The 14501-nt window shown below is 34.1% G+C and overlaps 1 protein-coding gene across 3 annotated transcripts in view; it reads right to left on the reverse strand.

The window, feature by feature from the left end:
- The window catches only part of LOC126881483 (rhomboid-related protein 1-like), a 121973-nt gene that overhangs the window by 48181 nt on the left and 59291 nt on the right, over positions 1-14501 (reverse strand). For all 3 annotated transcript variants that reach the window (XM_050645768.1, XM_050645769.1, XM_050645770.1), the window contains one exon: positions 12473-12739. In XM_050645768.1, coding sequence (XP_050501725.1) covers positions 12473-12739 — 267 coding nt within the window. The remainder of the gene's footprint in view (positions 1-12472; positions 12740-14501) is intronic.

Consider the following 14501-nt stretch of genomic DNA (forward strand, 5'->3'; position numbering starts at 1 on the left):
TTAACGTATGTTACTTTCCCAATAAAACACCCTGTATAAATATTACTAAAATATAAATTATTAACTCTCCTCAATATGTTGTTGACTTACTAATCGTGGTATTTTCTTTCTATTGACTTCCTCTTTTAGTAGAGGTAACCACATCCTACTGCATTTTACCGAGGAATTTGCGACACCATTGGTTTTAGTTAGCATAATTAGAGCCGCTTCTTTTATTTTTCTCTTTTTACTATCTGTTACTTTCAGGACTATACTTAAATCTTTCCACTGAACTCTATGTTCATTGTGCCATGATAAAATTTTACTGTCACCATTGCATGTGGTTGTCTTTTTAAAGACAAATCACATGCTGTTATTTTTGTGTGACGAATATTCTTGAGTTAAAGTTGATTTCATGTAATCGAATGAACTATCTTTCAATAAAGTGGTCCCAGGAACGCAACGCATAAATATTGGCAACATAATTTTACTCTTCTACTTTAAAATGTATAATATAATAATATGTCTGAATTGCCGATATGAATGAGTTAGATTAAATTAAATTATTAGAAAATTTTTTTTACTAAGCAACAAAATTTTTGTTTAATTTAGTAATATTTTGTATTTTTATAACGACGTCCGAGGTGGAAGTCGAAACGCCAGTAAAATCATTTTTTAAGTTAAATTGTGCCTTATTTTCCAGTTAGAATACTTCTGAATAACCAAAGACGCAATCCGATATCGGATGGTAGAATTTTATATGTGTTACAGGTCAAGTTACCCGTGTTAAGCTGCCCCCCCCCCACTTGCAAAAATTAAAAAACAAATAGCCCTGATTTATGAGCTATTTATGAGCTCTCATATTCCGCAAACTAAAAATTTTGAGCTCGTTCCACTGAGCAGGAATTTAATACCCTAGTGGGGGGGGGGGGGGGGGGCTGACTCAGCCACTACTTAAAAATAGGAATATTGAATCGGTTTTTGCGGCAGAATTACGAGCTATTTATGAGCTCTTGAAATTATATAGTTTCGATTTTTGAGCTCATCCCCTTCACCCCCAAACAACCCTTTAATTGATTTAACTTAAGAGAAAGATGCTGAGAAAACTTAAAATATATCGTATTGCGAATATAATTCCTATAGCTTATATACTCTAAGAATAAACTATTAAATCAAGAGCATTTCGATTATTGAGCTACAACCCCTTCGCCAGAAAACCACCCTATCTTCCCGGCTTATGAGAAATTTGTACTTAAAATGCGTTAAACTAATTATTTGGCGACTACATATCATTTAATAATTTATAAGCTTCCAAATTACGCGCATTTAGATCAGTAAATTGCAATTTATTTTGTATAGTGCAGTCACTGAAGGTAAAAATAAACGATTACCTTCAATTTCGGTGAACCTTCATCGATTTTCACGAAAATTGGTCAGTGGTTAGAGGATACGTCAAGAAACAAAGGTGACATGGTACCACCTTGCGCCTTTACCCTGAGGGTGGATACCGCCCCTTCTCGGGGGTGAAAATTATTTTATAAAAAATAACTGCACAAATCAATAAAAGAACAAATTAAAAGCAAAATTTATTATATAAAGTTAATAAAATAAGTAAATACTTTTTAAGTTATTAAAGATCAAAGATTTTAATTATTTGTGAAAAAAATGCATGTTTTGAAGAGGTTTTTTGTAAATCATTGAAAAACTGTAAGTTTTTACAAAAAAGTTAATAGTAGTTTAATTCGTATAGCTTATATTCTAAGAATAAACTCTAAAATCACGCGCCTTTCGATTATTGAACTACAACCCCTTCGCAAGAAAACCATCCCATATTCCCGGCTTAAGAGAGGGTTGTACTTAAAATAATTTAAATTAATTATTTGTCGACTACATATTGTTTAATAATTTATGAGCTCGCAAAATATACGCATCTCAATTATTGAATTGCCATTTTCTTTCTATAGTGCAGTCACTGAAGGTAAAAATCAACTATGACCTTCGATTTCGGTAAATCTCCATTCATTTTCACGAAAATTGGTGAGCGGATTTTGATACTATCAACTTTTTCTGGATCTTATTTTTCATAGGTATTTCTAAGTACTTTGACAAGTATTTAGTACCTAAGTGTTATAAAATGCATCTCTTTCCCGTTATTTAAGCTTGAACCCTTAGATTTGAACAGTCGCGGAAAAAAATTTGCATTTAATTACCAATAACTTACTTTAAATTAACATTAAAGGGTTTTTCAAGTAAGCAATTTATTATATTTTTTATTAGCTTCAATTTTAGTGATGAAAACTTTTTTGTAAAAACTTACAGTTTTTGAGTTATTTATGAAAAATCGCTCTAAAGCATGCATTTTCTTTCCAAAAATTAAAATATTTGATCTTTAATAACTCAAAAAGTATTGATTTATTTTAATCACATTATATAACAAATTTTGCTTACAATTTGTCCCTCTCTCGATTTGTGGGGTTATTTTTAATAAAGTAATTTTCACTCCCGAGAAGGGGTGACATATACCCCAGGCTAAAACCCCAAGTTGTTATTGTCAATTCGTGAAAATAAATGGCGATTTACCGAAATCGAAGGTAATAGTTGATTTTTACCTTCAGTGACTTCACTATAGAAAGAAAATGGCAATTCAATAATTGAGATGCGTATATTTTGCAAGCTCATAAATTACACTGGTCAACAAAAAAAATTGAAAAAAAATGAGCAGACACTCTGATGGGTGTTCTTTACTAATTTTGGGTCGCTGAACTCGAATATGACCTCCGTTTTTTTCCATCACCCTCCATTTTTCCGCTCCCCCCTATTCTTGCCAAAATAGTGGTGAAATAGGTAAATTTCGTTTAATTTGCTCATTTCGCCGCGATAAATGCCAACTTATAGATTAAAATTACAGTAAAATAATGATTAAGATTATGTCCAACGATAAACATAATTGGGGATCCGAGGGGGCGAAAAAAGGGGAAGAAAGGGGTATTTTTCTGAAAAAAACGTAAAAAATTAGCATTTTTCAGTATTTTTTTTTGGAAAAAAGCGACATTACAGGCCTTTTGCCATTTTTTACACCTTCCCAATACCCCCTTGAACCGCCTTGCATCATCATATCTCTCTTCTTCACCCTCCCCCCTTAAAGCCCCCTCGTTCTTCAACAAGAAAAAAAAACATAAATATGGATGTACAAAAAAAAAGAAGTTACCTATTTATTTGAAACAAACTCTTATGTGGTTTTGATTGTATCTGAGAATTATGACAAAAATATGATTAGACAAGGTGGAGGGGGAGAAAAAGTATTGAAATTAATCATAAGGCAAAGCAATCAAAAAGTCTGAAAAAAAAACATACCTGCATCTACTTGGAAATTTTTCTCCTTTTGTAAGCGTCCTCCGGTGTTTCTCGAATTTGAGTCCAACAGTAGTCCGCCAACATACTAGGGTTCCATTTTCCAGCGTATCTCTTCTCGATTTGGGCAATCTGCTGATGATATCTTTCACCATGCTCGTCCGAAACGGCTCCACAATTTTCCGGGAAAAAATTCAGGTGGGAGTGGAGAAAATGGACTTTCAATGACATATTGCAACCTAAAGCCTTGTAAGATTTAAATAGCTCATCAATTCGTTGTTGATAGTCATCTGACCTTTTGTTTCCAAGAAAATTGCGACAAACAAAAACAAAAGATTCCCAGGCTCTTTTCTCTTTTCTTGACAAACTGTTGGAGAAAGCATCGTCATCAAATAACTGTTTAATCTGGGGTCCCACAAATACGCCTTCTTTGATTTTGGCATCACTTATATGCGGAAATTTTTGCTTCAGGTATAAGAATCCTTTACCATCCCTATTTAGAGCCTTAACGAATTGTTTAAAAAGGCCCAGCTTAATGTGAAGTGGAGGTATAATGATTTTTTTTTGTCTACTAAGGCACCAAAAGCGATGTTTTTACAACCGGGAATATCATTCACGCGCAAGGGCCAGTCTTTTCGCACATAATGTTGATCTTTAGCACGGCTGTCCGATTCACAAAGAAAGCAACAAAATTTAGTGTATCCAGCTTGCAATCCAGTTAATATTGCCACTACTTTGAGGTCAGCACAAACATTCCATTGATGATGATCGTAACTAATTTTTTCCAAAATTTTTCTTAGATTGTCATATGTTTCCTTCATACTGGTTGCATAGGCAACAGGGACCGATGGTAGATCATTTCCATTATTAAGTAAAACCGCTTTTAAACTAGTTTTTGAGGAATCAATGAAAAGTCTCCAGTTTTCACATACGTATGGTATTTTTAGCTCAGTCATTAGTCCTGCAATGTTGTTACAGCTAATTAAATCTTCATCATCATCATCTCGCGAGAAAAAAGAAATGAAGTAGGAATTTCTTTTTCTGAAAAACGTAATATTGACATCTTTCTGCAGGAGATTTTTCTGCTGAAGTCGTGAACCAAGAAGCTCAGCTTTTATTTTAGGCAGGTCTAAATAGCGAACTAAGTCGTTCAATTCCACCTAAGTAAAAAGTTGTGGTTCGTTCGAACCGTTAGGCGTGTAGTCTCCATCTTGGCTCCCATGTGAGGTCTCCTCTTCCAGTGGTGACGCATTCTGTTCAGTTGCTGATTCTTCATCATCTAGGGTGTAGTTTACGGGTGGTATGGGAACAGGCAGCATATTACTATGTTCCACGGATCTAATTGCCGAAGGGATATTCGGATAAGTGATGGTACGTTTCGATTTTCGCGAAAATCCAGATATTTTCGTCATACAAAAATAACAGTCCTCGGCATGAGAAGTGGGCTCACGCCAGACCATTGGTAAAGCGAAGGATATCGGACGTGATTTCCCACGTAACCACGAACTTAAATTAGTGTAACAACTATTGCAACATAATTTTGGGGCCCATGGCTTGTCTTGATCCCCGACTTGGCAACCGAAATAATGCTCATAAGCTTTTCGAACCATCTTATTTAAAGGTCTCCTTTGATACTTAAAAGTTACTTCTCCACAAATATAACAGAAAGAATTCACATCATTCTTACAAAAACGCGGCATTGTAACTCCAAAAACTTTATAAAGAAATGTACTTGAAGCACAGAAAAAAAAACACGTGTGCTAAACGCAAACACCTCACTTTTAAAACCTTAGAGACAGTCTGTCTCGAACAACACGCTCACTGCAACTGACAGGTGCTTGCTTGCGAATTCAAGTAGTGTAAAAGAGAGAAGGGGGGGGGTGAAAAAGAGAGATAGGAAGGTGCAAAGGGGTAGTGAGAAGGTGTAAAAAATGGCAAAAGGCCTGTAATGTCGCTTTTTTTCCAAAAAAAATACTGAAAAATGCTGATTCTTTAGGTTTTTTCCAGAAAAATACCCCTTTCTTCCCCTTTTTTCGCCCCCTCGGATCCCCAATTATGTTTATCGTTGGGCATAATCTTAATCATTATTTTACTGTAATTTTAATCTATAAGTTGGCATTTATCGCGGCGAAATGAGCAAATTAAACGAAATTTACCTAATTCACCACTATTTTGGCAAGAATAGGGGGGAGCGGAAAAATGGAGGGTGATGGAAAAAACGGAGGTCATATTCGAGTTCAGCGACCCAAAATTAGTTAAGAACACCCATCAGAGTGTCTGTTCATTTTTCCATGTTGACCAGTGTTATTAAACGATATGTAGTCGCCAAATAATTAATTTAAATTATTTTAAGAACAACTCTCTCTTAAGCCGGGAATATGGGGTCGTTTTCTTGCGAAGGGGTTGTAGCTCTATAATCGAAAGACGCGTGATTTAAGAGTTTATTCTTAGAATATAAGCTATACGAATTAAACTACTATTAACTTTTTTGTAAAAACCTAAAGTTTTTCAGTGATTTACAAAAAACCTCTTCAAAACATGCATTTTTTCACAAATAATTAAAATCTTTGATCTTTAATAACTTAAAAAGTATTGACTTATTTTATTAACTTTATATAATAAATTTTGCTTTTAATTTGTTCTTTTATTGATTTGTGCATTTATTTTTTATAAAATAATTTTCACCCCCGAGAAGGGGCGGTATCCACCCTCAGGGTAAAGGCGCAAGGTGGTACCATGTCACCTTTGTTTCTTGACGTATCCTCTAACTACTGACCAATTTTCGTGAAAATCGATGAAGGTTCACCGAAATTGAAGGTAATCGTTGATTTTTACCTTCAGTGACTGCACTATACAAAATAAATTGCAATTTACTGATCTAAATGCGCGTAGTTTGGAAGCTTATAAATTATTAAATGATATGTAGTCGCCAAATAATTAGTTTAATGCATTTTAAGTACAACTTTCTCTTAAGCCGGGAAGATAGGGTGGTTTTCTAGCGAAGAGGTTGTAGCTCAATAATCGAAATGCTCTTGATTTAATAGTTTATTCTTAGAGTATATAAGCTATATGAATTATATCCGCAATACGATATATTTTAAGTTTTCTCAGCATCTTTCTCTTAAGTTAAATCAATTAAAGGGTTGTTTGGGGGTGAAGGGGATGAGCTCAAAAATCGAAAGTATATAATTTCAAGAGCTCATAAATAGCTCGTAATTCTGCCGCAAAAACCGATTCAATATTCCTATTTTTAAGTAGTGGGGGGGGGCTGACTCAGCCCCCCCACTAGGGTATTAAATTCCTGCTCAGTGGAACGAGCTCAAAATTTTTAGTTTGCGGAATATGAGAGCTCATAAATAGCTCATAAATCAGGGCTATTTGTTTTTTAATTTTTGCAAGTGGGGGGGGGGGGGGCAGCTCAACACGGGTGGTCAAGTTGATTCTCAGTTAGAGCGGACTTTTTCTAGTTCGAGTCAACTCCAACTGAAACGAGCAGTAAAAGTTGATTTGAAAAATTTAAATCAACTTTTACTATTTGAAGTTGACTCTTCCTAACTCTTGTTAGTAAAAGTAGATTATACAATTTATACGAGTATAATCTCACGTGCATTTTTGATGAATGTGCGTCTCTTTGTTTTGACCGTTTCAACTACTTATTAGTCCAGGCTCTAACGTCGCTCCCGTTAGGTAAATTATTCTGATTCGATCTTTTGCACAAACTTACTCAAACAAATACATCTTTATAACAAATACACAGTGTCAGGCGGTACCACGGTCGAAAAATTGTTTAACCAATTTTTATTGTGTGAAAATTGTAAATATAGATAGCAGTACATGAAGGGTTTAAAGTCTGCATGAAGTAATACTGTATTTTAAACGGGATTTACTTCTTCGCACTGTTTTTAGCACACTTTCATATAATCAAATATCCTTAAATTTCGCCTTGTCATGGTGATGACATGTGAGTAATAAATTACAAAAAAAGTTTTGACAGTTTTGTGGATTGACAGAAGTTTGAATTTTTAAATGTCAAAGTTCTAAACAATTGTAAAATAGGAATGTATTTCAGTGACGAAGAGTTGCAGTCTTTTTATTTGTCTTTTGGTAGATAAAATATTGTATGAAACTATGCGTGAAGTACTTGTTGCGCACTTAGGCGATGTATAGCACTCGGCCCGCTCGTGCTGTACACATCGCGTGCGTGCGCAAAAAGCATACTTCACGAACTGTTTTATAAATACAGTAGACTCGCGATTATCCGAGGTAATTGGGACCGTGACTACCTCGGATACGGAAAAACTCGGTTAACACTGAGATTGGTTATATTGGTAGAAAAACACGTAAATAATCATAACTGTGGATATTTTAATGACAAAATTAATACAGTACTGTCTAAAAAAGATAAAAACATTTACCTTATCAATATGACTGTTTAAAAAAGTCTTTGATTTTGCATAAGCTTTATTCCTCTTTTTGATTTTGAATCGGCGATGTTGCGTCAAGGTTGAAAATTGTAACTCACCTGTTATTACTTTTGCCTCGGTTAACCAAGTAGCTCGGATGACCGAGACTCGGATAATCGCGAGTCTACTGTAACTAAGTATTTCACTCCGGACAAATTGTTTTAGAATATTTTGGTCATTCGGAGAAAAAAGGTCTGTTGTGATTTTTCTCTAAAATTGATAGTTTTCGAGTTATACGCGATTTAAAATTTGAAAAATGCGAAATGACCATTTTTAAGGCTTAATAACTCGATTAAAAACTATTATTATGAAAGTCAGAAAGTCACCTAATCAAAGTTTAAAGCCCCCCCTACAAGATCCTGAAGAAATTTTTGTCATTACATATTTTATTACTAAGCTGTTATTTTTAATTATCAACAATGAGCGCTAGGAGCGTATTGAGGAGGCCGCCAATGTGAGTGCGAGTAAGATTCCGACCGTCCAATGGTGCATCTCAGTCGCACTCACATTGACAGAGGCCTCAATACGCTCCTAGCGCTCATTGTTAATAATTAAAAATAACAGCTTAATAATACAATAATGACAAATATTTCTTCAGTACCTTGTAGGGGGGGTCGTTAAAATTTGATTTGGTGACTTTCTGACTTTCATAATATTAATTTTTAACTGAGTTATATTAAGCCTTGAAAATGGTCATTTTCGCATTTTTCAAATTTTAAATCGCGTATAACTCGAGAACAATAAATTTTACAGAAAAATCACAAAAGACCTCTTTTGCTCCGAATGACCCAAATTAATGATGTAAAAAAAATGTCCGAAGTGAATTTTTTTTGTGAATTTGTTTAAAAAAAATTGTTTAAACAATTTTTAGATTACGGTACCACCTGACACCCTGTGGATTCGTTCTAAGGACCTCTTTTTGAGTAAGTTTGTGCAAAAAAATCGAACTGGAATAATTTACCTAACGGGGGCGACGATACAGCCTGGACTATAAATATCATGATTTGAACATAATATACAGTAACATTTAATTTCTAGAATCGGTTGTTTGTGTGAATCAACTTTTACTAAATGGCATTGGGAGGAGTACTTATACTTTAACTAGTTGGAGTCTACTTTTACTAGTAAATGTTGAATAAAAATCTTCATTTTATATTTATAATCAACTTTTACTAAAACCTGCAGTCTGAGTCGACTCGAACTAGGAAAAGTCAACTCCAACTGGATAGTCAACTTGAACTGTAACATATGCATTCTATGCTTCTTTATGGTATCGAATCCTGGCAAGGGCAGATCCAGGGAGGGGGCCATGGGGGCCATGGCCCCCTCCGAGAATTTAAAAAAATGTAAATTTATATATTTGCAGTTCAAATGTTTTTAATTTCAAACACATATATGTACAAAACAGGAGATAAATATGTTTTCTGGAATAGAATTGAAAAAAGGAAATATCGGAAGCTTCAAGAATGACTTAAGCTTTTTTATAAACCAAAATGTTGATAATTTTACAAAGTGCAAATTTGTTAGAACGACCTTGACAGCCATCAAAATCGTATAAATTTTCATATTTTATACACAGAAAGAATAAAAAAGAAATGAAGTGTTACTTGGGTCAATAGCACTTAGAACAAAGGAGTTGGTTGGTATTTTCGCACAGTCAAAAGGAATTGTTTTACAAGTATTGCGTTTTATTTTTCTAATGAAAAATATGGTCACAATAACGGGGTGATAGCCCAAAGCCTTGTCACGAAACCTTTAACATTTTTCGCCAAACGCCAAACTCATGATCAGAGACGGAGCCATATAAACCCATGAAAAAACATCATACCACAAGGAGTGCGTTCAGGTTGAGCTGGATTTTCTACAAAGTTATCTCAACCCTTAAAAGTCAGTCATTAACCAGATAGACTCTCAGAGCTCTAAACACATACAAAGAAATGAAGAAAGACTACGTACGGCCAATAGTAGGGTCTATAGTGTTCTTAAGTCGACAAAATATTCCTCTAAGAGAATATCCACAGCATCTTCCTGAGCAACATACATTAGTAGCAGCAGTCAAAATCAATTAATAACATGTTGTGGTGAAGAAATAATTGAACAAATAATATTTGACGAAACTACCGACGTATCCCACGTGAAACAGCTTTCTCTAAATTTGAGATACATACACAATAACAACATTCGTGAAGACTTTGTCAAATTCATTGAAGCTTATGAGAACCTAAAAATAATTTTTGAAAATCAAGAAAGAGGGAAAGAACAAGGCCTGATAGGAGAAGCATTGGGAAAAATAGTATTAAACTTGTTGAAAGAACTGCACTTGGATCCGAAGAAATGTGTAGGAATCGGTACTATGGAAGGAATGGTGAGTTTTAAGGCACTTCTTACACACGGTAAAAGTGTGTGAAACGTGCCTTAAAACTCACCACTGTAACCCTAATTTTTAAAAATTATCCCCCGTACCTCCGGTACTCCTCCCCAAAAAAAGTTTATGGCCCCTCCCGAAAATCGGTCCTGGATCCGCTCTTGAATCCTGGACTGTTTTTTAATGAGAAAGCTAAAAGCTTTTGGGATGTGGCTTATTAGGAAAATTTTGAAAATACAATGGAGCGATCATATTACGAACGAAATGGTGTTGCACAAAATGGGAAGAGACAGAGAACTTTTGACGATTATTAAAAGGCAAAAGACAGCATACTTAAAAATGGTAAGTCAGAGTTGTTGCAGCTGATTATGAAGGGTAACATCGAAGGAAAAGGAGTCCTGGCCGAAAAATATTCGCGCAGGGACCGGGTTAAACACACAGATGCTTTTCAGAAAAACAGAAGATAGAGACGAATTTGCAATGGTTATAGCCAACCTTCATTAGTGGAGACGTCACTAGAAGAAGACGAAGTAAAGCTAATGAATATCTAGTAAGCACTGCAAAAGCCTCGAATGTTGAAAGAAGGCTAATGAAAGCTGGGTGTTGACTGATACTCGGAGTTTTTTGTCGTTTTTTGCTTCCACTTGACCATGCGAGTAGGTACAAAGAGCCCTCTTTTCCATGACAATATGTCTTAGATATTAGTCCTTGGGCCCACACATAAAATTATTATTTATGACCACATCGTCGAAACTTTTTGTACTTGTTATTTGGGTGGAGTCGGAGAAATTTGGAGCTTGGCGCATTATGGTAGTGGGGCGTTTGTCTGTAAAGCTGTCACGAAGTTGTCAATTTTATGTAAGAAAAAAATGTATAACCACATTGGTCATTTTATTTTATTCAATGGTTTTTATCATATAAACAGTGAAAACAATTTTGTCGGACAAAAATATTGGGCCATATGACGCGTCGGATACGCTAAATATGTCTTTATGAAAATAATAGATTTATTACCACATGGCTAATTTTAACTGAATCTACCATAAAACATTTTTAGAATAATGTGGTAACCTTGTCGGACAATTTTCACAGGCCATATGCGCAGTCGGATGCGCCGAAGATGTCAATTTCCTGGAATTTTTTTATTTACTACATACCACAGATGTCATTTTTATTTTGTACTGTTTTTTACATGTGTAATGCATATTAGATCACTTGTCGGACAAAAATGGGACAATAATGGGCCCAAAATTTTCAAAATATTTTCCGAAATTTTCCCTTTTGTCGGAATTTTTTTTTTGAAAATTCGAGAAAACAAACTACAGAACGATGTTTGTCATTGTTCAAGGAGTATGTACACACATTTTCAGATAAAAGTTTTTTAAAAATTTTCCCTCTCGTCGGAAATTTTTTTGGAAAATTTTGGGTACAACTCTACGTCACGCCCTTTTAAAAGTTGTACCAGAAAAACTGTTTTAAATTTTTTTTTGACAATGTCTCCTCTTAAGCGCGTCGATAACCTAAAAGAAGTTTTCTGTTCGTTTGCCCCAACATTTTTGTCAGACAATTACTTTTTTTGTTTAAGAATATAATTACTTGTAACCTACTACTTTTGTCGGAAAAATGGTTGTGAAGATAAGGGATGCACGAATCCAGCATAGTTTAAAAGTATAGTTTACTAATAAAAATTAAATTTCTTGTCCGACCGTAGATTTGCCCCAATATTTTTGTCGGACACTTAGATTTTTTGATTTAGAATATAATTACTTATAACCTCCTATTTTTGTCGGAAAAATGGTTGTAAATAAAAAAATTCCAAGAAATTGACATTTTCGACGCATCTGACTGCGCATAAGCCCCGTGAAAATTGTCCGACAAGGTTACCACATTATTGTAAAAACATTTTATGGTAGATTCTGTTAAAATTAGCCATGTGGTAATAAATTTATTATTTTCATAAATTTGACATATTTAGCGCGTCCGGCGCGTCAGATGACCCAATATTTTTGTCCGACAAAATTGTTTTCGCTGTTTATATGATAAAAACCATTGATTAAAATAAAATGACCAATGTGGTTATAAATTTTTTTCTTGCATAAAATTGACACCTTCGTGACAGCTTTACAGACAAACGCCCCACTACCATAATGCGCCAAGCTCCAAATTTGTCCGACTCCACCCAAATAACAAGTACAAAAAGTTTCGACTGTGTGGTCATAAATAATAATTTTATATGTGGGCCCAAGGTCTATATGGGATGAGATTTCTGACCGGTTTAGTATAATATAGCATATCAATCTAAATTGGTACTTACTCAGTATGCAACAGCATATAAGTGAAGTATCTGTACACTTGCCTCTTCTTGCAAGGATGGAATTGTAACGAATTAGATAAGACATTTGCCCTTCTAGAAGTCGAATTTGCATAGAAGCAGATTATTTGGATGATGGATAATATAGCCATTCCAAGAATATTCGCTCTACATTTAAACTGTCGTTCATAGGCTCCAGTGACAGTGATGGTCCGCTGTAGCTGTGGTGTATTTCTGTTCTTCGGAGGAAGGACGACGAAGTTTAATATTCTAAAATATAAAATTAATTTGCTACATTTTTGATAGGCCGTTAACTGACGGTAAGATATTACAAAACTTCCAAATTTTAAAGAACCGCTTGGATTGACATGAAATTTGTCATACACTTAAAAAAGTAATATTGTGCCGATGAGTGCATTTGCCCTAAGGGTGAGTTTCACCCCCTGTAGGGGGTGAAAAAATATATCTTCAAAATATGTCCAGATATGGATAAACTGACTAATTCTAAGCAACTTTTGTTCTATAGAATTTTTCACCAAATTGATACTTTTCGAGTAATTTGCGAGTGAAAATGTGTTCATTTTTCAAAAATAAAACACGTTTTTAGAAGGTTTTTCGCAAATAACTCCTACTAAAAAGTAAGTATTATATTGAAAAACTATTCTTAGCAAAAATTATAGCCTACAAAAAAGGAAAAAAATGGTGTATACATATATGAAGTCTGCAGACCTAGCAGAAGCAGAGTTGTAGCTAATGAAAATTAGGTTATTATTTGTCAAATTCCAAATCGGATGTTTCAACGTGAAATAACCAAAAAATCAAGCACTTTTCGGACAAAACTTGTTACAACTTTGTGTTTAAAAAAGCTTCATTTATGATTTTTAACAAAGTTTCTAGCATCAACAGTAAGTAAGTTAAGCTCAAAATAAAGTTGGTCCTTTTTTTTGGTAAAAAAAATCGTGAAAATCACTTCCTAATTAGCATCCCAAATGAAATTAATCGTTATTGTTATCGCTTCACAAGTTACTTTACTTACGTATTGTTTATACCGTGTGTCCACGGATGGCGTACCCAAGAAGAAAAACTTTTTTATTTTCAATTTTACCGAACAATGTTATTCTTAATTAAAAAGGTTTGCCTGATCAAAAACCCCATAAAACGAAATAAAATTCAAGTTTTTCAAAACGTGCTTAATTTTGTAGCCAATCTTATGTAAATTCCTATAAATTTTTGCACTAAGTTCGAAATCGTAACAATGATAGAAGTTTTCTGGAAAATTTAAAGTAAAAATATGCAATAGAAAAAAAGGTATGTGACTTTATAGACGAGCGGCACACCCCAAAAACGCTTATTTTTTGAGATACTGACCACGGTGTGGTGAATACCTAATTTTTGGTGATATAAAGTATAACTTACTTTATGTTTTTGATGGTGTTGAAAACGAAAATGAGGTTTATTTTGAATTTTAAGTGGGAGAATAGATTTTATTACTAATAAAAAATTAAATCATATTTTTCTTAAAATTAAAAGTAGCACCATGTTTTTTCGATAAAACATTTTGTTCCTTGTATTCTATATTTTACTACAAACTTGATTAAAAAGCTAAATTTCAAATTTTGTCATTCAACTTTTGCGATTAAACTTTGCAATTCAGGCATCTGCACCTTTTATTTAAAAAAATCATAACTTTTATTATAATAAGACTGAAAGATTGAAGCAGGCTTCAGAAAGGTGAGAAATATATACTATAAAAATTTCAGAAAGAAATATTAAAATTTTTTTGTCTTTAGGGTAAAATTGAGATTTTGACAATGTTCCCCGACATAAAATTTAAAATAAACATCATTTTCGTTTTCAGCACCATCAAAAACATAAAGTATGACCAAACTTAGACATTCACCATACCGTGGTCAGTATCTCGAAAGATAAGCGTTTTTTTGGGGTGTGCCTCTCGTTTATTGGGACCGTGCAAGTTCGAAAAAGCGACACCTGGTTTCATAGCTCGGCAACTTTTTTCGCACTTTTAATTATA

This window comes from Diabrotica virgifera, chromosome 3 (assembly GCF_917563875.1).
Source record: "Diabrotica virgifera virgifera chromosome 3, PGI_DIABVI_V3a".
NCBI lineage: Eukaryota > Metazoa > Arthropoda > Insecta > Coleoptera > Chrysomelidae > Diabrotica > Diabrotica virgifera.